At 41.8% G+C, this 25,681-nt stretch overlaps 1 protein-coding gene across 1 annotated transcript in view; it reads left to right on the forward strand.

Moving 5' to 3' along the window:
- Nucleotides 1-25,681, forward strand: part of SPTLC3 (serine palmitoyltransferase long chain base subunit 3) — a 114,067-nt gene that overhangs the window by 47,697 nt on the left and 40,689 nt on the right. Inside the window, exons 2-6 of the mRNA XM_073003330.2 lie at nucleotides 2,634-2,825; nucleotides 8,726-8,880; nucleotides 9,729-9,877; nucleotides 16,750-16,874; nucleotides 22,320-22,413. Coding sequence (XP_072859431.2) covers nucleotides 2,634-2,825; nucleotides 8,726-8,880; nucleotides 9,729-9,877; nucleotides 16,750-16,874; nucleotides 22,320-22,413 — 715 coding nt within the window. The remainder of the gene's footprint in view (nucleotides 1-2,633; nucleotides 2,826-8,725; nucleotides 8,881-9,728; nucleotides 9,878-16,749; nucleotides 16,875-22,319; nucleotides 22,414-25,681) is intronic.

The following is a 25,681-nucleotide window of genomic DNA, read 5'->3' on the forward strand; positions in this document are numbered from 1 at the left end:
TTTCCTAAGGCAGTATTAGCAGGAAACATTGAGAAAACCAAAACAAAATGTAAACCGCCAGCAACAACAACAACAATAATAAAACCTTTATTGGCATATAAACTAAACATAGTCAGGCTAGTTTGTTAGAGATCTGGATTCTTAGGAAGCGTGAAACAAATACATTTCTTTGAGGTCAGGGCTTCACAGGGAACCCCAACACATGGGCCAGTGTCTACGGGGGATTGGTACATGTGAAACAGAAGTTGTGGAGGTAGGCACAGCTATGTGGAGAAAGATCAAAATGCTAGATTGTGTATTTCATTGGAAGAATTCAGAACATAGAACTCTGGTTCGAATGTGCTAAGTCTTCAACCTCGCTTGCTAATGTTAGCGCAAGATGAAGGTCCATTACAGTCTGGCACTCACAGGATTACAACGAAGTTGAAGAGCTGGACCTTCTTCAACATTTTACTCATTTCGGTCACTTCCCCATGGTACAGGACAAATCCAGTCCCATGAGAGAACACCACTCCCTCTGATTAGGTAACTACCTGTTTCCACGAAAATAAGACCTAATCTGAAAATAAGCCCTAGTAGGATTTCTCAGGATGCTCATAATCTAAGCCCTGCCCCCAAAACAAGCCCTAGTTCAGTGAAACCCCGCCCTCCACCATTGTGCAGCAACCAGAAGAAGATGATATGACTATGTTTGCATAAATGTAGAGTGTTGCACATGGAAAAAATAAAACATCCCCTGAAAATAAGCCCTACTGCGTTTTTTGGAGCAAAAATTCATATAAGACCCTGTCTTATTTTTGGGGAAACACAGCAGAATGCAAAATAGATTCCCTTCTAAATTTCAGGGTTCAGTCTCTTTAATTTTAAGTACAGACTAATGCAGTTTGATGGGCTAAGCACCCTGCTGCCAACCATTTACTAATAGTTTCATCTTTTCTTAGTGTTCCCTAATATTCCTATCAGTCATCTGTGTTTGTTTTGAACTCTGTTCGGGATTTGAACACTCCTACCATCTGACTATTTCCACAGAAATCTTCCACAATATTCAGCTTTCGGGATCTACTTCTCCCACTGTCAGTTTCCTCAAAAATGATAATCAAAGCAGACCTTGGTGTCACAGTGTCATTTAACCTGGGCGATATCGCCCTGGGGGCAATTTCATTTTTCAGGGGGGCGATGGAACGAAAAGGGGTGATGCTGGGGTGAAGGAACAGTATGGGGGCGATGGAACGAGCCAAACCTGAGAAGGCGGCTGCAGGCAGCGGATCCGGCAGGCGGATCCAGAGCAGCTGGTTCTGGCAGTGGATCCGGGGCTGCCGCCACTGCCACACCACCGCCGTGGGGAGGGGGGCGATGATAACTTCTTCAATGGCTCAGTGGGGTGTTTCTTTCAAAAAGGTTAAGAACCACTGATTTAGTCAATGATTTCCTCCTATGAAAGAAGACATTCCATTCCCTTGACCTAGAAATGGTAGTGTTTGCACATTGATTCCTTTTCTCTCTCTCTCTCCAACCTATCACTTTCTTTTCTGAGTGCTGCCCCAAGTTCTATGAACTGAACTATGTTATATTATTGCCTGTTGAGATTACATCCTCGTCTGACAAACCTGCCTATTGGAAATCATTCTGTTTCTCCATATTCTGCCCTAACTGTAAATTCTGGTCTACAATTGTGGTTATGCATCAGGATGGGGCTATATCGACTCTGTGGGTTCTGCCCCCACAAGGCAGCGCAGCCCCAAATGCCTCCTTACTTGTGAGAAATCACAGATAAAACTTTCTCTTGAGTGAACTGGGTACACTTACACATGGGTCAGATAGCAATCAAAAGACTTGTATGAGATTTTCTCTCAGAAGAATAAACCTCTCCAGTGTGAAGGATCACTCGAGTGAGAGATAAAATATATCACACTGAAGATAAGAACCTTTAAAGCAGGGGTGTCCAACCTTTCACCTTCCCTGGGCCACATTAGAAGATGAAAATTTGGTTTGGGCCGCACATAAATTTGGTTTGGGCCGCATGGGGGGGCAGCCCTAGCCAGCCTCTGCAGCCCCGCTCCAAGCGTGCTTACCAACAGCTGTAATCTCAGACAGCAGAGGCTGCCAGCTTCGACTCCAGTGGCTTTATGGGGTCAGGAGGGGGTCCACCTATTGACGGGGACGGCGCAATGCCTCCGCTCCCCCTCCTTCCTTCCTTCCCTCTCTCCCCCCCACCATTGTGACGTGCCCCGCCGCATTCCAACCGCAAACGCCAGCAATGTAACTTGAAACTTTGAAACTTCTTTAAAAATAAAAAATGCACTGGGCCACATTATGAGCCAACCTGGGCCACATGCGGCCCACGGGCCGCAGGTTGGACAAGCCTGCTTTAAAATATCAACCAAATGGCTCCAAACTAGACAGGTCCAAAGATAGCAGTCACCTCCCATTACTGTGGCCCACTGCTGCCAGTGGCCATGCCAGCTGAGAGATTAAGAATTTGCTGTCCAAAAAGGTAACCTTTCTGAGCTCCTTTTACAGTGTTTTATCAAGAGTGGCCAGTGTATTTCCACCAGTCTTTTTCTGAGGCAAAGCATCTTTCTCAGCATATGTGACCCAGTTATTACTATAATTTTATCTGTTTCTATTTTCAGGAAAATGGTGTAGCAAATGGAGGTATCTACAAAAGACCGTTTAATGAATCGTTTGAACAAGCACCGCTGTATGTTGCTGTCTTTACATTTGTGGGCTTTGCAGTGGGAACATTATTTGGCTATCTGCGAGATTTCTTGAGAGCTTATGGACTACAAAAACATGTTGGTGCTACAGAACGGGAAGAACAAAAGGTTTGTAGGAGTAACACGCACACATCAGTGCTCTGTTTCCCCCCCCCCCCCAGTATGAAAACCAGGAAAGAAAAGATTGGCCAAATAAGGTTTTCTTCTCTAACATGTGCTTCATATTTCAATCATTCCCTCTCAGTATGTGTCAGGAAACACTATGTTACCATGCCAGTATTCACAAGAAGAATTGGATAATGCTGTGTTGAAGAGTTTTCTTGAACTGATCAGTCATTGTGATGTTAAATCATCCATGGGCGAGCACGGGCAGAATCTAAGAAAGGATTAGAGTACCTCAGGATTAGAACACATGTATTGCATGCAGAAGGTTGTGAATTCATTTTGTAATACTGGCAAGTATAAAAGGAACAGCTGATGAGAAACTTTTCTCTGCCTATGTGCTTGGTGAACTGCTGCTAATCAGAGTAGACAGTGTCTGGCTTTCTAAACACTCCAGTTGTAAGGTACTATTTCCTTGCAAGAAGCTACCTGGATGTATATTGCAAAACAACAAGACATCTGGTCTCATTCAGATTTGTCCTGAGTGTGCAACGCTATGCATGTATATTCATAGCTTGTTGGCTTACTTATACATACACTAGCTTAGTCATTGTTGCTAGAACTTTAATGTTTCCCAACAAATGTTTGAGGAACAGTTTACACATTCCATTGTGAATCTCAAGTGATAACAAATGTAAATGTGAACCAGTCAAAGGATATATTGGATTAGCACAGGGTGCCTTCCTGTTATGCATCTGAACTTCTCCATCCTTCCAACTTCATAAACCTTAACCCTGACAATTATATGATTGTTTCTTGTCATACTAGGTGGTATGAACAGCCACATATGTCATATTTCCTTTTGGAAAAAATGTTATTCCTTCATCACTGCCTGAAGCATGATGTGTATTTTCTATTGCCAAGAGAATATGGATCAGATTGGGTGGCATGAGAGAGTACTATTGAAGCAGCATGCAGTCTGATACTCAGAATATGCTTCAGTGTGGTCTTTGTGGGCATATGTTGTGAAAGCAGCAAAGTGCTGGTTTTAACCTACCATATATACTTGAGTATAAGCCAACCCGGAAATAAGCTGAGGCACCCAATTTTATCACAAAAAACTGGGAAAACCTATTGACTCGAGTATAAGCTGAGGGTGGAAAATGCAGCAGCTACTGGTAAATTTCAAAAAATAAAAATAGATACCAATAAAATTACATTAATTGAGACAACAGTAGGTTAAATGTTTTTGAAGATACTGCCCTTCTGAGCTGCAAAACACACTTCACTGCCTGCGGAGGGAGGACTCATACCGGATGCTGCACTTATCTACTGCTCTACTGCTGTGTAACAAGATAGAGGGAGATGGCAGATGGAGGAGGAAGGTGGATACATAGAATATGCAGAAGGAGGAGGATGGGGTGTCCTGGAAGTGGAAATGCAGTGTACTTAACCTGGGTCATCGGACCACCCACAGAGGCTGCAGGCACCCGTAGATGAGCAGGGGAGTCCAGAGAACACCCGCACTGCAGGGGAGAACATGTAATTTTGACACTGGCTCAAGTATAAGCCAAGGGTGCTTTTTCAACCAAAAAATGTGCTGAAAAACTAGGCTTATACTCGAGTACAGTGGTGTCTCGATTTGCTAAATTAATCCCTATTGGAACAGTGTCTGCATCTCTAAGTTTTCATAAGTTGAATCACCATTTCCCATAGGAATGCATTGAAAACCATTTAATCCATTCCAGCTGTTTTTCAGTCTTATGTAGAGAGACCGTTCTTAAGTCGAAGCATTACAGTGGTGCCTCACTTAACGGCAATAATCCGTTCCAGGAAAATCGCCGTTAAGTGAAAACATCGTAAAGCGAAAAAAAAACCATTGAAACACATTGAAACCCCTTCAATCGTTCCAGTGGGGTCAGAACTCACTATCCAGCGAAGATCCTCCATAGGGAAGCCGTTTTCGCTGCCTGTCTTGCGAGGAATCCGTTCCAGAAAACAGCAGGAAGCCATTTTGTTTACCCGGTGGCCATTTTGAAACGGCTGACCAGCTGTTTTAAAATCGTCATTTTGCGAAGAATCGGTTCCCGAAGCAGGGAACCCATCATCGCAAAGCGAGAAAAAACCATTTAGACCATCGTTTTGCAGTCACAATTGCGATCGCAAAAAGATTGTCGTAATGCAGTTTTGTCGTAATGCGGAGCAATCGTAAAGCGAGGTACGACTGTAGTTCCCATAGGAACTAATGCAAAGCTGGTTAATCTGTGCTCTACCACTAGGGGGAAATTTTTTCTTCTTAAATCTAATATGAACTTAGGTCAAAAAAAGGACAGGAAAGGAGGGAGGGGGGAAGGGAACACCTTCTAAACAGAACACCTTTAAAAACAAGCACCTTTTAAACCAAACCAAGCACCTTATAGCTTTAAAAAAGGGCAGGAGAATGCCTTTTAAACAGAACACCTTTAAAAACAAGCAGCTTTTAAACAAAACCAAGCACCTTTTAGCTTTAAAAAAGGGCAGGAGAACACCTTTAAACAGAACTCTTTTTAAAAAGCCACAGAATCCAGCAAGCATTATTCCAGCAGAGAGCTCCTCATCCCAAAAAGAGAGCATACAGGGAGAGAAAGATAAGGCAATGGGGGGTGGCTTGAGTCTACAGTAGGCTCCATTTTAAAAGTCAATTTTAAAGCCTGCCTGGCTGCATCAACAAGCACCACAGCCCTCCACAAAAATGTTCTGAGTTTAAAACAAAAAGACTTTGGAGTCACATTTTAAACACACACATTTTAAAACAAAAGACAGATCACAGTACACAAACCCTAAAAGCCACAGAATCCAGCAAGCATTATTCCAGCACAGAACTCCTCATCACAAAAAGAGAGTCTAAACTGCATTTTACAGCCTGCCTGCATCAACAACAAGCAACCATTATTACAGCAAATGGATCCCCAAATTAAAAAAAACTTTGAAACACATTTTAAACCCACACATTTTAAAACACAAACCCTAAAAGGCACAGAATGCAAAAATAAATAAATACATTTTACATTTTAAAATTACAGTCTAATTTTCATATTTAATTTTAATTTAATATTACAATCTACTTTTCAGATTTTAAATCCACACTGCAAGACCCATCAGAGCACAGAAACATAACCCCACCTAGCCCTAGCCCCCACCAATCTGCAAAAAGCCCTGTAACACAGTACAGTAAATACTGTAGAGTGTATGTACTCACCCAGTCTCTCTGTTTTAAAAAAACCTCAAAAATAAAAAAGCCAAAAAAATACAGTACGTACAATACTGTACCAGGCAGTCTGAAGAATCTCTCCCTATCCACTCTCTAACTGCTGGGGCGAGCAAGGTAGCAGACAAGCAGCCTCTTCGCTGGCCAACGGTTAACTAAAAGTTCAAATTTCACGCTTTCCCCGCCTGGCCCGCGTTAGTTTTTTTTGTAACCTGAAGCTCCGGCTGCACGTCGAAGCAATATTTTGCAGCCAGAGCTTTTCATATCTCAAAATTTTTGCAACTAGGGACGTTCATAAGTCGAGGCACCACTGTATATACAATAATCTATACAGCTCTGCACTGTTATCCTACTCTTTCTTTCTTCCATATGCTCCTATCAGTCTTACCATATTATCTTTTAAGACATCCTTCCCAAAATGTTAAGCAGGGAGTTAAAAAAACTGCCATAGGGTTTCTCATCATACTTCCTAGCTGAGTAGAGCTTTGAACTAAGGAGTATTGTATAGTTATTGTTTTGACCACTTTGGTCATCCAACTTCCACCAATTTAAAACATAAGTACAGTGGTGTCTCGTATAACGAGTGCCCCGTTTAACGACAAATCCGCATACCAATGCGGATTTTGCGATCGGAAAAGCGATCGCATACCGATGTTGCCTATGGGGAAAAATTGCTTTGCGATGTTTTCCCCATAGGCACCATTTTCACCCAGCTGAGCGGCGGGAGCCTCCCAAGGAGCACTCCCGCAGCTCAGCTGGGGGAAAATGCCTGCGGTGGCCTCGGAAGGACCCTTCTGAAGGGTCCTTCCGAGGCCACCGCCGGGATTCCCCTTCCCCGCAGTCGGCTTCCCCGGCCATGGTCGGACTGTCAGGAGTCCGACCATGCCTGGGGTAGTTGGCCGCAGGTGGGATCCAAGCCGCGGGGGGGTGGAAGGCATGGCCGGGCTCTTCGGCAACTGCCAAGGCTCAGATCCAAGCCTCAGCGGCTGCCGAAGAACCCATCCATGCCTCCGATCCTCCCCCCACGGCTTGGATCCCAGCCGTGGGGGAAGGGTGGAAGGCATGGCCGGGCTCTTCGGCAACTGCCGAGGCTTGGACGGGCGGGCGGGCGAAGAAAACAAGGGAAAGCGCTTCTTTCCCTCCCCCCTAACATACACACACCCCACTTGGACGCAAACCGCCTCCCAACCGCCATGGCCTCCCCTTCCTCCTCCCCCCACCGAGCCCGGCGCGTGGAAGGCGGCGGCCGCTCTGTGGGCCTTCTCTCTCTCTCCCCATTCCCTTCTCTCTCTTCTTCCCCCGAACTCCAAGGCCAGGCCTCCTCCTTCTCTTCCTTCTCTCTGGGAATTCTTTCCCCTCCTCTCTCTCTCTCTCTCTTCCATGAGGGGAATCCGCCTCCCGCGGCCTCGCCCGCGCCGGAGCCTTTTTCCCTCCTCATTCTTTCCCCTCACACACACACCCCAATGCCTCCCTCAGAGCCCCTCTTTTCTCTTTTCTTCCCGCCCTTCTTCCTTCCTTCCTTCCCTCCCTCTCCCTCCTCCGTTACCTTTCCGAGGGGGCCTCTTGTGCTTTTCCTCACACACACACGCACGCTTTCCTCACACATGCTTTCCTTTCCCCCCCCCTTTTTTTTCTTCTTCTTCTTCCCTCCCCGACCCTCTTAAGGCGGCGAGGTGATTAAAGAGGGTCGTGCCTCTCGTCGCCTTTCGGGCTCGTCCGTTCGTTCCTTGGCTTCCTTCCTCTTCTTCTCTCTTTTTTCCCTCTCGCGAAGCCGTTGGGCGGGCGGGCGGGCGGGCTGAGGGCTGAAGGAAGAAGGCGGAAGCGCGGCGGTTCAAATAGCCGTAAAAGAAGGCGAAGGAGGAAAAGGCGAGGCTACCACTAAAAAAAAAAGGTGGGTGGGGTGGTTGGGACCCAAGCGCAGGTGCGGAGGCACGCGGGCCAGAGACAAGAGGCCGCGCGCGGGGAGGCGTGCGCGCACTCACAATGGAGGGACGCCGAGCATCACGTGATGGTGGAAGACCCAACAGGGAAGGCGCTAGATTCCTCGTCTGATGGTTCCGCGGGCCATCAGACGAGGTCTGGCGGGCCGGATTTGGCCCGCGGGCCTTGTGTTTGACACCCCTGTCCTATACCATATATCTACTACTTCCTATTCTATCCTTATTATTTAGCTAGTTATCCCTTAGTTTTATCGCCAGCCGTCCAAATCTGACCACTTTGTTACCTCTTTATTCTTATCCTCCAAAAGCTTCTGTAGGTACTCCTTTCTATCTCTGCCATCTAAGGAAGGAATACTAGGTTTAATGAGTCTGACACTATAACCATTAGATTAATGCAGCCGTCTCTATTCCACATCCATACATTTATGCTGTCTTTTGCAGTCTTAATTTCTTAAACAGTTTAAACACTGACTTTCTGTAAGCAGATCTTAGAAACAACTCCAGGAACCTCTCAGCCAGCATGCTCAGTGGAATTTTGGGAGTTGTTGTCCAAAAAAAGTACTTTTTCCAACCTGTGGTCTAAACATTTGTGCAGAGAGCGAAGGAACTAAGACTAGTAGCTGGACAGACATTTTAAAAATTCTTTTAAAATTGAAAGTGTCCTAGGAATATTAACTTTAACCGAACACCTTTTTTCCCCCTTTTAAAAAAAACCTTAGGATTTTGTACCACTTTATCAAGATTTCGAAAACTTTTATACAAGAAACCTGTACATGAGAATAAGGGACAACTGGAATCGCCCTATCTGCAGTGCGCCAGGACCAAAATTCAACCTGTTGGAACGTGTTTCAGATGACTACAACTGGACATTTAGGTGGGTCAGGCTAGTAAGTATAGGTAATGATCCATTCTTACTTATCTACCTACCTACCTACCAACTTCAAAGCAAACTTTTTAAAATTATAATTATTTTTATTCAAAGTTGCTTATTATTATTGTTGTTGTTGTTGTTGTTGTTGTTGTTGTTGTTGTTGTTATTATTTAATTTTTAATTAATTATTATTAATTATTATTAAAATCTATCTGTGCTTATTTAACATTGTGTCTCCTAGGTTCTGCTTATAATCATTTGTTAATACAGCTATCGTACAGTACATATTAAGTCCTTATTCTATACAGCGTGCTTCTAGCCATTGATAAAACTGATTCCAAGTTTGATAGTATTCTGAATCTTCCTTCCCTTTGATTATTATTACGATTATTGTTTCCAGTCAGATCAGTGTAATTTCAATCATTAAAAAAAACTATATCCACTTTTTCCTTTCCTTTTTTCTCTACTTCCCCCACTTTAGTCAAGTCTTGATTTTTCTTTGAGGCAAGGTACAATTTTTTTTTTACAATGTCCAAGAGTATTAGCTTCTTTAGAAATAAAAGTAAATCTTTCTCCACTTATACTTTGCATTGCTACCCTTTCGAACATGGGATAGTAAAGTATGAAGTATATACTGTAAAGTATAAACAAAATGATCAGGAGATAGTGTTCAGTTCTTTGCTCCCAGAAAACATAGTTTATATTTATCGAAATAAGCATCCATGGTAACAGTTGGTCCACATTAAGCTAGGACAGAAACTTATTTCTCTTTACATAGATGGTTTTTAAAAATCAAATATCAGAAACATTATAATTCAGTGTTATATAATAAACATTTTCCACAATTGTAGGTTCACTGGCAGGATAATTAAGGATGTCATCAACATGGGTTCATATAACTACCTCGGCTTTGCAGAAACGGACCCCAATGCTTTGAAAACTGTGAACGCTATGTTACATAAATATGGCACAGGAGTATGTAGCACCAGACAGGAAATGGGTAAGGATAATGGTCTTTTTTTTTTCTCACTTACTGGATCTCTACGTAAGTGGTTCCTCTTTAGAATCTGTGTAGAATAACAATTGAAGATTATAGATCTTAATTTGAAAGGAATTCTTTTACAGCAATAACCTTCTCCTTGTATTGGTGCCCGTGCCTACTCCCTTCCCACTGCGAAATAAAAGTTATTAGATTGTGAACAACTATGTGGCAGAACTATGGTCTTTGAAATGGCAGGGATTTTCTGTGTGCAACTTCATTCTTAAAATGGTGTCTTAATTTCCAATTTCCCCAATCAGAAACAACTTCAGTATAGAGACTCTGTAGCAGTGGTCCCCAACCACAGATTGGTTGGGTGTGTGTGGCACAACCACAGGGGGGCAGAGCTCACACACGCATATGGGGAGCGCACTCACAGGGGGCGGAACGCACTCATGTGCATGCATGCGACTGCACTCGCAGGGGGGGTAGAAGATCTGTGTACAAGCCCGGTCCTGGATAGGCTATGGACCGCTGCCGGTTTGCACACCAGGGGTTGGGAACCTCTTCTGTGTAGACAGGGTATTTAGTGTTTTTTCAAAGACAGCAGTCTTACATCAGCATTGTTGAACACAATAATTTTAAAAATTCACTGTTTTAAAATTTGCCCAAATTTTGCATTAGACTGCATCAAAGCAGTTCCAATAGTACATAATTCTTTGAAGGCTTTGTTAACACATGTTCTGGTGAGCTTGAACAAGTGAATAATATCTTGCTAATTCCGTTATCTTGTCCCAGTTCTTGTCCAGTTCATTCCCCCACCTGCCTACAAGCTGTTACAACCCATCCATTGCTTTGAAATGATTGCATGAAGAATTTTTGCTGTGAAGTCGGCCACTCTCAAATATAACCAGCAACAGTATTGTTCTGTACTGTACTGTTCTGGCTACTCATCTTCTTTAAGCCATGACATCCAGGAGAACAGTTGTTGTGTCTTTTGAGATTTGAACTGTCCAGTTTCTAGCTTTGCAACACCTTGCTTTCATTTAGCTTTCTATTTGTGGCAGTTTTTTGGTGCTGGAAGTAAGGCCATTTCTGTCTCTAAAAGCAACTGTCTTGTGTAATTCAGCAAAGTAAAAATATCCATTAGCAAGCATCTAGTTGGAAATCCTTAGTATAATTAATATCATGCCATCAAGACAATTCCTAGGTATAGGGTCCTTAGGAATGTTCTACCATTCCATTTCCTGGGAATGTGCAGTTTGCCAAAGGCTTCATGGGCTTGCATTTCTCCCAGGAAGCACAATAAAGAATCAAACTCCTGATCTGCAGCTCTGCAGCCAGGAACCTAGTTGACTGAACTATCCATCCAGTTTGGAAATCCTTAGGACTACCTGGTGTTAGAGTAAGTGTCAAAAATGTTGCAACAAACTTATTTTTCTTTAGGTTGATCAATATAGTTTTTGAGTGATTACAAAAACATGTTAATATAATAAAGTTTCAGAAAGCCGATCAATAACATTGCGTTGTTTTTACTTGTCATCAAGTTGCCTCTTACGGTGACTTTATGAATGTCTCCAAAATGTCCTATCCTCAGCAGCCCTGCTCAGCTCTTGTAAACCCAAGGTCATGGCTTACTTTATGGAATCAATTTATCTTGAATTTGTTCTTCTTTTCCTGCTGTCTTCAACTTTTCCCAGCATTATTGACATTTCCAGAGAATCCTGTCTTCTCATGCCTTGGTTTCATCATTTTTGCCTCCCAAGATAGTTCAAGTTTGATTTGCTCTGCAACCTACTAGTTAGTCTTTCTGGCAGTCTGCGGTATCTGCAAAACTCGTATCACTTTTCAAACATTTTTTTCCTGTCCGCTTTTTTGACTGTCCAGCTTTCGCACCCATACGTAGTGATTAGGGATACAATATTGGGGATGATCTTAGTCTTAGTCTCCAGTGATACATCCTTACATTAGATGATGTATATCTTTTCTATTTCATTCATTGGAGTCATGCTTTTCATCTGTGTAAGCCATTTAAATAAATCACGAGGGTCCCTGTATCATTTAAAGCAAAACAAAGCATGCTGCTTATTTACCACCCCATAGTGCTTCAGGCACCCTCTGGGCAGTTTACAAGTTAGTTATGCAGGCTACACATTGCCCCCCCCCCCAGCAAGCTGGGTACTCATTTTACCGACCTCGGAAGGATAGAAGGCTAAGTCAACCTTGAGCCAGCTACCTGGGATTGAACCCCGGGTCGTGAGCACAGTTTTGCCTGCAGTACAGCCGTTTAACCACTGCGCCACGAGGTGGTCAAAGACAGAAGCAGCCTTCTAGCCATTTTGGCTTTTTGGGTGTGCGTGTGTGTTATTTTGTACTTATGGTTGTCTGTGTGATCCCTGGAGGTTCCCTAGGTAGAACATGGCCCTAGTCCTACAAGAGGCACCTGATCTACTTTAATATGTAGAGAAACAAGCCCTGGGCAAATTGTAACCCTGGTGATATCTCTTAATCCCATATTAAGAGAAGGCAGACTATGGCTTCAGGTGCCCCTACTGCTCTTCTTGGGTGTTTAATCTTAATTAATGTTAATCAAGGTTTTCTCACGGTAAACTCAAAGCCACTTAGTTAGCCCTAGTTAACATTAATAAGATATAACAATATCTGTGAGGGAAGTCCTTTATAGCCACTTTGTGTAAGCCATTTTTCTATGGGTCTGTTTAAAAACTTTCAAGGTAACTACAAGAAAAACAATATTTTTCATTGCTTCCTCTTAAAGAACTGGTCAAGACCAGCACTTCAGACAAACCAATGCAAATGTTTTTCTCTCTCTTTTTTAAATGATGAAGTGTTTAAGCGATAATCTGCCAGGGTCTTTTTTTTAAAAAATTGCTTTCCCTGTCCCTCCACCAAGGAGTAGGGGAAGTGTCCAATTTGCCAATATCCTGAAGTAGCTTGCTTCTTAAGCCACTTCAAGCTGAAAAAGCAGGGTTTCCTGTTACCCCAGTGGGTAGGAGGGCATAACTGAAGCTTCTCTCAGAGTCAAGGCAAGCTAAGGCCTAAAGGCCCCAGAACGGTCAAAATCTGCAAAAGTAAAAATTTCACAAGAAAAAGTGAACTGAAAAGCATCTGCATGTGAGCATGGATGTGAGTGTGAAAGAACAGGACTCTGAATCCCAAACAACAACTGCTTTTTGCTCTACTTGTACCCCTAGGTTTCCAGCATTCTGGCTGACATCTTTACCCCTCAAATTCAGTTCTACATTGGTAGATGGCAAACTGAGAGAGAAAGTTCATTGCACCACATTTCTTTATTCCCGGAAAGTAAATCACCCCTTTGTCCTGCGGCACATAATGAGACCATAGCATCTTATCAGGGTACACTATGGGCCTGGAGCCCCTGAAAATATTCAGCCTTGTAGCCTTTCCATACTGTTCCATTCTCTTCCAGCTCAGGCAGAGCCTTGTTGCCACAGAAATCGTGTATCAGTCTTTTTCTTATTCAGTCCATCATTCAAAAGTCCAAGCTGGAATGAATCCTCAGCCCTTTTTGCCAATAGGAAACAGTAAGTTATGCTGTGTATGAAACAAAACCAAAGATTTCCTCAATGCCATTCCACAGGTCAGTAGGCCATTCCATAAGGCATATATCTTCAGGGCAGTTCACTCCTTATGTCCACAGACCACAGAGCTATGTTGGTATTCCCAGATTGCTTTGCTACTACCCCTGTTCGTTATTGTAGGAAACCTAGTCATGCAGCTTTCTATAACAAAGCAAAGTATACAAGCTGTTTGAATTTCTAGATCTGTGTTTGATGGTTCTTTGCATAATATAAAAAGAAATATGAATAAATAAAAGACTGTAACTCCATAACCAGATTCATAATCAAATAGCATCCTTCTTAGTTGGTGAGTGGAATGGGTGGGAAATATTTCATTTTGCCATCCAGAAAAGCAAATGGAGCTGTGATGGGAAAACATTTGATCTTCCTAATGTTTTCAACATACAATCTTGGAAGCCTCTTTTCATATGGCCAAAGGTAGGGATTATGACAGTTATCATTCTATCATATTTTGAGGGCCAAAAAGCAGCTTTAAGCTAGATGAAAACCAACTAGCCTGCCTGCCTGCCTTCCTCCCCTGCCGGCATCGCCCCGCATCACTCACTCAACAGCGGTGGCGGCGGTTCCTTCCTGGCCCAACTGAAGTGCACCTGGCGTATAAGATGACCCTCCAACTTGGAGGCATGTTTTTTGGGCGAAAAAAGTTGTCTTATACGCCAGCAAATATGGTAACAGATTTTAACATCCTTAGCTCTTCTGCTATTGGGCTGTAGTTCTTCCATGAAGTGCAGTGTTTCAAAAGGATTTGTTGTGCTTTGTATATACTGTACTAAGCATATACATTCCTGCTTAGTGAGTCTTGGAAATCAGAGTTAGTTACAGCTGTGCTTTAGTTCCATCCTTTTTGCATTGAAATAAGACACAGGAATTTGATGAAACACAATTGTGCTTTTCATCCTCACCCAGCAGGTCTTCTCACAAACCTCCCAGTGATAAGATCTGCTTGGTGCCTCTTAGTTTTATTCAACACCTCACCTACCACCCACAGAGGTTCCACGCCAGTTAGAAAGATGCACAGCAAAAGGGCTGGTCTTGCACACCCTTGTCAATCAGGTTTGGCTTTTACAAAACTGAAGCAAAAAAATCTGTTCTCATTCATTGTGGTCCAGGAGAATGATCAGTTAGATTTTTGAGATGACGGTGTGCTTTCATAACATCATACTTTCATAATCTTATGAAGGTGACCTTGCTAAGTGTGTGAAATGGCATTGGAATGATTTATTACAGTAGCCTAATATGTTTAGTTAAGCAACCTGTTACACAATAATGCAATGGATGTCTCCTGCTACATTATTGCTGCTATAACCAAGACTAAAGATGGGCACAAACTAACCAGAAAACCGAACTGATTTGTGGTTCAGCTTTCGGTTTGTGCCCGGGAGGGGGGTACCTTCTCCTGTCTCCACTTCGCCACCATCATTGTGCCACCACTGATGCCATCATCATACTGCCCATAGCAATGCCTTCCAGGAGCCTAGGTACTGCCTTCTGCCCATGTGCCCAACCCCCAGCTGACTGCCCTGATCAGCTGGGTGGCGGGCACGTGCACAGAGACAGCAGGCCTAGCTCCTGGAAGGGAAGCTGGCGTGCTATCTCCGATGATGGCAGCAATGATGGAGGCAACAGTGGTGGTGGCAGAACCAGTTGAAGAGGTGACAGGGGCAATGGGAAGGGCACAGGTGGGTGTCCGTTTTGCTGATGCAAACTGAAGTCTGAGGGGGGGGGAAGGTTTGACACTTCATTTTACTTCCACAAAACAGGATCCCCAAACTGGGTTGTGGACGGAACCACAAAACAGCCCGATTTATTTGTTTTTCTGGTCGATAGTTCAGTTCACACCCATCTTTAACCAAGACATGGGCCCATCCTGAATGTCCCACAGATGTCTGTCCTTACCTCAGGTGTGATAAATGTAACCTCTTCCCTCTGAACAGTTCAAACTACTTAAAGATGATGCCCCAGTGATGTATCCACATGCTACCAGATTATAATCTGTCCTGCCATTGCGGGCAACTTTCTTTGTGCAATATCAACCCTGCCAAGTTGCCCGACACACCATCAAACGTGTCTTTCAAACATTACCAGCCGAAGTAATGTCATTTTTCCTGTTGGTCTGATCTGATGTGATTTTATCAATGATAGACAGTGTTCACCCAGGCTCCCTCCTTTCTGACCTTCAGGAAACAGGTGAAAGTTGAGCTTTTCATAGAGGCCTTTGGTAACATCTCCCCCTTTTAATATTTTTGCAGACCCCTTTGTTTTTAAATGTCTTTTATTTGCTATTGCCTTTGGAGCATTTTCATTGTTTTTCTAATTGGATTATGTACCGGTGGATGAATTCTTAATTCTTTTTATTGCTGTTAGCTGCCCAGAGTAGTGCTCTCTCACTAGATGTAAGATACACAAATGTAAATCAGTCAGTGAATCTTGGGCAGCTGCAGCTAGACCAGGACCAGGTACTCTTCAGCCACCAGGATCAAGTCTGGGCTTTAACATGCACAGAGGTCATTTTCAGCTAGGTTGATTATCAGTGCATCAAGCAGCCTGTACATTTCTATGCATCATGTGGTGCTAGAGTCCAGCAAATCCCACAGCATTTCTCAGGTAATGTGAAACCAGTCCTCCAGCAATGTGTGAGCCATAGTTTGATTCAGCTTCATATTTCCCTATCCACTGGACAATATGGGTCCACCAATCCCACTGCAGACTGGTGGGAGGAGTGCCACTCTGGCAAACCAAAGTGGAAAGCTTAGCACTCCAACGGTGTCCCATTCTGCCAGCCGATGACCCCCCAGTCTCAGTGGCTGGCTGGGAGGTGAAGCTGTGGGACATTGCTGTGTCTCATGGGAGACACCAGGAGTGACAGAATATGGCGATCAGCTGCCCCTGCTGCTCCTGCATTGCCATGCTGCAGAGTAGAGCATCCCTGATGGGGAAACCTTACTTGCCTCTCTCCCTGTCCCCTTGTATTAACTTTCTGCAGTTTCAGTATAAGAATTAGATACATGAGCCTTGTTACTTGATTGATTCTTCTCCTTTTCATTTTGTCAGACTTTGTAAAAGACAGTTTTGGTCTACAGAATCATTTTATAACATAATCGTCAGAATGTCAAACTAGCTTATATTTTCTCTGCTTAAGTCTTGTGCGAGTTTCCAAGTGATCTACTCATGTGCATCCATGTAGATTTTCTTAAGAAGTACCAATGAACTATTTTTAATTCTTTACATTTTCTTGGGTGGTGTTTGAAAACTATTTTTAACCATTTACAACAGGAAACCTAGATAAACATGTGGAGTTAGAAAATCTGGTGGCACAGTTCCTGGGCGTCGAAGCATCTATGGCATTTGGCATGGGATATGCCACGAATTCTATGAATATTCCAGCATTGGTTGGGAAGGTGAGTGAAAATCTTTAAGATTTTGTCTTGTCCATCACCCAGAAACCTCAAGAACCATTCTGATGGTGACCTATTGCTGTGGCATTCCAGAAGTGGGATTTTAAAAAAAAATATTGTTAGTACTAGTGATCTTTTGTTTAAGTAATAAAAATATACTTGTTATACTGACACAGTGAGTATATTTGTATTGCTTAAATGAAAGATCACTGTGTGAGTATCATGAATATATTTTTATTACCTGAATGAATGCTCACTTGCACAGTTAAGACAAGGATGAGTATATGCAGATGCTCAAATATACTCAGTATACAGTGGTGCCTCGCACGAGTGCCTCACACAACGATAAATTCACACAACGATGGCTTTTCCTGAAAAATTTGCCGCGTCACACAACGATGTTTCCTATGGGGAATTTTCGCACAACGATGTCCCTTTTCACTCCTGTAAAAGTGTCTTAAACTGTTTGAAACCTGTTTTAAATGCTTGGCATCGATAGTCCAGCTTGTGAAATGTAAGCAAACTTAATTTGGTGTTGTTCTGAGTCTTCGCTAATTTTTGGTGAATTTTTTTTATTCTCCATTGAAAGCCATTGAATGGTCCATCCAATGGCTTTCAATGGAGAAAACAAAAAATCACAAAAAATTAACGAAGACTCAGAACAACACCAAATTAAGTTTGCGTAGGTTTCAGGAGGTGGGCTAACAATTGCAAGCATTTAAAACAGGTTTCAAACAGTTTAAGACACTTTTACAGGAGCGAAAAGGGACTTCGCAAACCCATTCAAATGCATTGAGTCGGCTTCAATGCATTTCAATTGGGGAACCGCGTTTCCCTCAACGATGTTTCCTATGGGGATTTTCGCTTAAGGACGGCAATCCATTCCAATTGGAACAGATTAACCGGTTTTCAATGCATTCCTATGGGAAATGGTGTTTCACAGAACGATGTTTTCACAGAACGTTTTTTTTTTTGAACCAATTAACATCGTTGTGCGAGGCACCACTGTACTTAGCCTTTTCATTATCATGCTTGTATCAAAATAATTTTCCTGAGGCTCAAATAAGATTAATAGAAAAATAGGAAAGTCGTCACAGACATTTATATACTACTGCTAACATAGGGACAAATGCTTTCTTAGCAGCATACCCCTGCTCTTAGGATCTGTTGTAATTCTACAATACCACACAACTTCTGAGTTATCCAGAACTATTTTTTAGCCAGTGGGGAAAAAAAAAATACTGTAAAATTACAGTTGGTCATAAATGCCTAACCTAATGTGAATTTTGTATTTTGTTTTCTTCTGAACACCTGCTTCTGTTACTAGGACTAAGTCCAAAAATTATAAAGCTGCCAGGTTCCTCAGAATACGTTCAGCCAGGTGGTAGGAAGGATGGATTTGTTCCCCAAAGATATTTGGGTGATGCCCCTCTTATTTTCAGGCTGATCTACCTCACTAATTATCGGGATTTATTATGAAATGGAAAGGTAGTGTTTTTTTAAAAAAATGTACTCATACTAGAGTCCAACTGGATCCACCTCTCACAATTAAAACATTTTAATCATCCCATGAACTGGTGAAGTTTGTTTTTTATCGGGACTCGAGAGAGCCAGGTTTGAGTCTTTACTAAATCACAACATTTGCTTTGTGAATTTGGGCCAGCCATCCTCCCCCTTCACCTGATCTAAATCACTTGGTGGTGAGGAGGAAAAATTGAGCAGGACATAAGCTTCTTCAACCCAGTGGAGGTCAGATTTGGTTAAGCACAAATATTAAAATTTCCTACAGATTTACAGGTGTGTCCCCTGCCCATGCCTCTCAAGGAAAATATAAATTGACAGGGAGAACGTGAAGGTGAAAGTAAGGGGGAGGGGAAGACAAGCAATGTATGGTGCGCAAAGCAGGTGGTCGTGCCCAACTGGAGCTCTCCCTTGCACATGCACATTGCCCACTCCCATCAGCTGAGATGGTTTTGTGTCTCCCTCCTCTGCTTCTAATGCTAGAGCAGGACATTTTTTGAGATCAGCTCTCTTAGTGATGGTAGATGGTGCCTTAGTGTGCATGTGAGCAACAAATGACCAGGATTGCTGCTGTCATCAGTTTTCTCCAGCTCTTCTCTCATGCCTGTTCTACCTCCGTGTACTTTCTGGAATATCTTCACCCTCACTAGAGAGGGATCCCCACACCTGGATAATAAAGTTAGAAAGCATGCAAATGCAAATAGATAAATAGCTACCACCTCGGTGGGAAGGTAACGGCGTTCCGTGTCTAGTCGCGCTGGCCACGTGACCGTGGAAACTGTCTTCAGACAAACGCTGGCTCTATGGGTTGGAAACAGGGATGAGCACTGTGCCCTAGAGTCAGACATGACTGGACTAAATGTCAAGAGGAACCTTTATCTTCATTTTTAAGGGGGAAATTAACTACTCTTATTTCCTTTTTTAAATATTTTATTATTTTTAAGACATACATACCTACAGAACAAATAAAAACCTACAGGACAATCAAGAACACATAAGACCAACAAAACATATAAGCGGGGAGGTATTTCCCATACCAACTTATCTATTATATAATTTCTGACTACAGGAGATCTTATGCCTTATTCGTATACCGCATCATAGTATATCTGCATGTATCTACACGTTATATTTCATATCCCTATATTGTATATCTAATTATGTGTCTAACGTCCTAAGTTTATAGTAAATTTTATAAATTCCCTCACCTGCATTTCCATCTATCTAAATCACATCATAAACATTTCTCATTTCCTCTTTAAGATTACTTACCCACCAATAGAATCTACACAGGCCAGTTCATTCATCAAAAATCTCCATTCTTCTAAACAGAAAGATATATGTCTAATCTTGTCAACATAGTCACCATTATAATTCACACCTATTTGATATTAAAATATACGTGAATCACAAACAAAAGCATCCAATATTATTATTCATCATCATTTCTAAAATTCATGAATTAGATGTGCTTGTCTAGCATTAAATTTCATATCTGGCCAAATTTGCTTATAGTAAGATTGGCCTCTTGCCTCATTTTTTCATTATTTTTTTACCAGTTTTGAAACGGCATCCATAATATTTCTTTAAGACATTTTCTATCCGGTTGACTAAATTCATCCTAATATAGTCAGTGTTTTGGTTTTGGAGCAACATAGATCTGTCCGATCTCTGATCGTAAATTTCTGCCCTCAAATTTGCCCATTTCTCCCCCTTTAAATTCTTTCCTGTCGGAACAGTCTCAATATATTTTTCCCCTTCTTTCCAACCTCCCCTTTCTTCCTTTTTAAACATCTTGTCCAACTTTTGAAGAAAAACAGTCTTCTTCTCTCTCTCTCTCTCTCTCTGGCGACGGCAGTTGTTAAGTTCAATGGTTTGTTTATACTGCTTTAAAACAGTCTCTCTCTCTGACGATAGTAGTTGTTCATTAAATTCCGTGGTTTGTTTAAGCTGTTTGTCTTCATTCTCTATCTTTCCATGCAGTCCAAGAAGTATCATCTTCAAATCTGTCGTCACTTCTAAGAGCTGAGCCTTGATATAATTAATTATGTCCAATTGGCATTCTTGAAGAAGTCTCTTAAAATAAATCTCCATTGTGGGTTGCAATAATGAATCTCCCCTCCCATCAATGGCTATAAGCAGTCAGCAGGTTAATTACTGAGATTTCCCTCATGATTTATTAGCTAGTCCACACTTAAAGTCTAATGAAAGGGGACTCTAAACGTAACTCCAGCCGTGCCAAGGATGTTATTTGATTTATAATCCACCTTGTAGCTAGATGCAAAGTCACATAGATTAAATTGTGCAGAGTTATTTAAAGTTCTTAAGTCCTAAATTTATGAAAAGCCAGTTCTCTGGGAGGAAGGGTTAAGAGAGAAAAAGAACAGAGTTGGTTTTGTTTTCCGAGTTGTGACGCAGTAAGAAAAACTCCAATGTTACAGGCATTAGCAAAGTTATGCCGGTTGAGATCTTCCTCCTTATCAGCTTCCAGAAGAGCAGATCTGATTTTTTACTTGCTGCAGCTTAGCAGCAGATCATTAATCTCTGTTCCTGCACTCAGATAATAAATCTTCTACCTCCCCCTCTCCAGGCAGCTAACCCACCATCATGGCGACTTCACGAGACAGTTGCGTGTGGGAAAGGAAACTCTTCCAAAAGACAGACCACCATCTGAAATTCGGCGTTTCCAAATCCCCCATTTGCAGCAAGTCCACTCTCTTGTAAAAATTTGCCCCCCCCTTCTGTGGGGTCTTCTGACTCGGAGTAAACCCAGAGCCCTTGAATTTCTCATGTTCTCGCTGCCCATCACTCCGCCCCTCCCCTCTTATTTCCTTTTGTATGGTGTATGATGTTTGTTTATTGCATGACTGGAGTGAGATCAGAATTATATGAGAGAAATGCAAATTCTACAATTTCAAGAGTTTGTTATACCTGTGTTAAAGGCCAATATTCATTTGCTTACTTTTATCTTAAGTATGCCAAATGAGGAAATCACCATTCCAGATCTCAAGCTGAAAATTCCTTTTAAAATATGGCAATAAATCAGTATTTTCTAGTGTTTTTCATAAAATAGACCTTTGGAGCAGACACAAGTTACAATAGCTTAAAATGCAGATCTCTAGTTGTCAAGATAAAAAAGTAGCCCAATTAATTTCTTACCACACAAAACATCAGCTTTCTAATATGTGGTACTTCCACAGTGTATTTTGGTGATAACTTATTCTGGTCTGTTTTTTTACACATTTGGTCTGTTTTTATTATATTATATTATATTATATTATATTATTTATTTATTTTATTTTATTTTATTTTATTTTATTTTTACCCCGCCCCTCTAGACCAAGTCTACTCGGGGCAGCTATTATGGTGTATTTTGTTTCTTGTGTTTTTGTTTACCACCTCAGGTGGTAAATCCTAGCTAGCCAAGATTGCTTACAGTACAGTCTTCAGAAGCAAAGATATCTGCTGACTGAGCTTCTATTCAGACATCTAAGGCTGGACTGAATCCAAACCAATTCCAGCCTTGTGTTGTTAGAAGATACAACTCCACTGATCCTGGCCTTACTTATTGCTGGCATAATGACTGTGAGTCTGATCTGAGATGGGTTTCTGTGTGGTGTAGCTCAGCTCCTCCCCTTTTATTAAACTCTTCTAAAAGCTGATCTCAGCCGGTACAGCAGGTGTACTTGCAGATTTAGTTGTGCTGACATTTATGAGATCGGCCATCACAAGGGGCAGGGTGTGTGTGAGAGGCAGCACAAGGACAGTTTGGATTGAACTGCCAGTACTTTAGAATGAAGGATGGATTGACATGTGTTTAATAAATAAGTAGTATAAGATTCGGTTTTTGACTTTTAACACATCAATGCAACAATGTGGATTGGTGTGTTTATTCTAACTCTCTGTAATTCATTATTTTCTCCACAGGGATGTCTTATTTTAAGTGATGAATTGAACCATTCTTCACTTATTCTTGGTGCACGGCTCTCAGGTGCTACAATCAGAGTCTTTAAACATAATAGTGAGTATTGATTATGCATATTTTATGTTGGGGATGGCTCAGTGAAATGAAAGTGACATGTGCATAGTTGGGGGATTTTCTGCCACTCGGAAGATTTCTGTCTGGAGATGATGAATTTACATTTCTCTTATGTAACAAAGCTTGCCATTTTACATGAAGGAGATAATAAATTGCTTGGTTTGAAACATGATTTTTCATTTGTAGTATGTGGTACTTTTGGGCAAAGATTTACTGAAGCTTTTCTCTGTTGTAAAATAATAGATAGCATCTATTTTAATATTATTAGGAAATTTCATAAAAGATTGTGACGTTTACCACGTAACCCCTGCTTGTTTCCCCAAGCAAAGGGCTCACATTATGTCTTCTCACCAGCAGATAACACTTGGGATGTTCCCCCCCCCTTTTTTCTCACTGCCACCAGTGGATTTCCTTTATCCACAGTAAATAATGAAATTTAGTCAGACACTTGTCAGGTTGCTGCCAACAGAACTTATTTATTGAATAGTATTAACTTTAATCAGAATCACAGATGTTATTTATTCAATGCATATAATCAAATCATTCAAATATTGTATATCTTGCCACCTTCACCACCTGCTCTATTTATCTTGACCAGTTTATCTCTATTACTATATTATTTCTCTCTCTCTCTCTCTCTCTCTCACTGCTAATTCTCCTCTCTGCTTCTCTTCTGACAAACCTTGTTCTCTCTGCTAACTCCGCCCCTCCACTCCTCTCATAGGCTCATGCAAATGAGAACCGGACTGTGAGTGATAGGGAGTGACATGGGGCAACCATCACAAGGATGAACTCAAAAGTTATGCTTAAATGGCAGATACATGCCGACCATACACTGAACTATTGCCTAATATATGTTGATCTGGAGTTTTTCAGTGTACATTTACACTTGAGGCAGTAGTACATCTTAAACAGGATGGTAAAAGAAGACTGGAAATGCATCTCTTTGTGAAGAGATAATTTAAAATATATTTCCATTTTTACCTAACCACAATTTTGTAACACCTCTCAAACATCTATGATTTATTAATGTTGTATAGCTATAAGGTGCTTTGAGCACAATGGCTGGAATCCAGTAGTAAGTCATAGTTAGAGCATGCTCATTGAATCAGTGGAATTTATGGAGGAGTTGACTACCAAATCCCCACTAATTCTTTGTGTCTACTCTAGTTGCAGCTTGCTACTGGATTTCAGACACTACTGTATATAGTTGTTGTAATGGGGCTTATGTGATTCCTGTAGCCAGCCCCAGTTAACAATCTGTGTGTAACATTTTGGACCCACTGAAGCTTCCGAGCAATTTCCAAAGGTAGCTCCATGTAGAGCACATTACAATAACCCAGCCGGGATGTAACTAAGACATGTGTTACTGTGGCCAGATCAACCTCTCCAGGAACAGTTTTAACTGTGCAAATGCAGTCCTGCTCACAGCAGAAACCTGAGCATCCAAGCTCAAGACAAATTCAGGAGCACACCCAAGAACCCAGGAGCACAGGCTGTGACCTTATTCCTTGCTTTGCCTTTCAACCGATCAGGAGCATCTCGTGTGTTGTTTGGATTGAGTTTCAGTTTATTCAGCTTCATCCAGCCCATTACTGACACCAGTCACTAATCTAGAGCTGAAATTGCTTCCTTGGATTTGGATGGAAAGGAGTGAGAGTAGAGTGTCATCTCCATACTGGTGACACCAAATTCCAAAACTACCATCCACATGGTTTCATGTGGATGGTAAATAGCAAAGGGGACAAAACAGAGCCCTGAGGGAGACCACAGGCAATGGCCAGGAGGTCAAACAAGAGCCCCCCAGTGCCACCTTCTGAGTTGTCCCTTCCAGGAAGATCCAGAGCCACCATAGAACAGTGCCTCCAAGTTCCATCCAAGCAAGACAGCCCAGAAGGATACCATGGTCACTAGTATTGAAAGCTTCTAAGAGGTCCAGCAAAATGAACAGGGACATACTCTCCTGTCCAGTTCCCAGCATAGGCAACCAAAGCAGTCTCAGTCCCATGACCAAGTCTGAAGCTAGACTGAAATGGATCTAGAGAATCATTTCATAGTTGAAACAAGCCTTTGTAAATATTGGTTTGCAGTTGCCTATTTTTCACCTAATCATAACAGAGATTAACCAAACTTCATAAGGTTCAGAGAACACAGAAAGCTGTGGTTCATTTAAATAGAAAGAAAAGCTTTCAAATCGTCATCACAGCCATGCTGAAAAGTGAACTGGGGTGTAATTGTGCCAGGCAGAGGCTAACTGAGATGCACTGTAGTAACATTAAAGTATAATATAGCACTACATCTAAGCCAGCCCATTGTGTGTAAGATTTGATCAGGTACTAGAGATATGGTTTTCTCATGTTTGACAATATGGCTGCTATTCTTAGTCATTCTTCCCACCCAACAATTATCTCTGTCTGATAAGCCTAAGGTGGTAGCCTTGGTAAATAAAGTTGAAACAAAACAACATTGGGTGGAGAATTTAGTTAACTCTTTCTCTGCAAGATCCCAAGAGAGGTTTTCCTATATTGTAGTTCCTCAAAGTTCCATTCCATCAAAAATTGTCTTTTCAGAAGCTACATCTGCTTGTTCATCAAAGACTTACATCATGTATTGGTATACATCATAATCAGAACTGTACACTCTACTTCAGTGATCCTCACATAGCAATGCATCTCCTTCAGCAGGGCAATTGGGATTTCAGGAGAAGCATGTGTAATTTGAAAAAAGATTCTGTATGTCATATAAATTTTATCTGAGAAACATATTCATTGGTGTTTTCAGCAGTGTTTTAATACAAAGTCTGTTTTAATATGATATGTTTTAGCATATAACTTACTCGCTGCATCCATAGAAGAGTGATGACATCACCAGCAGAGGGATGCCATCATCTCTTTCTTTCCTTCATCTTTTCTGATTTATGAATAATCCTTTCATTGAGGGGAAGCCATGAAACAGGAAGAGGAAGTTTTTGTATTTGTGAAAATCTCCCCTGGCCAGTAACACAATCAAGTAGTGTCAATTTTTTGTAATGAAAGCTTCCTCCTCCTGTCCCTTAGATCTCACAGCTTCCACTCAGTGAAGGGGATTATTTGCAAGTCATAAAAACTGTATCAGAGAAGAAGAAAGTACTTCTCCACTGAAAATCTCTACCATCCATAAGTAAAATTATACCAAAAAGGATGCCAGCCAATGTACTTATAGATTTATGGTTTGTGAGCTAGAAAATGGGTCCCAGTATAGGAAGGAAGGA

Source organism: Pogona vitticeps, chromosome 1 (genome assembly GCF_051106095.1).
Source record: "Pogona vitticeps strain Pit_001003342236 chromosome 1, PviZW2.1, whole genome shotgun sequence".
Classification (NCBI taxonomy): Eukaryota; Metazoa; Chordata; class Lepidosauria; order Squamata; family Agamidae; genus Pogona; species Pogona vitticeps.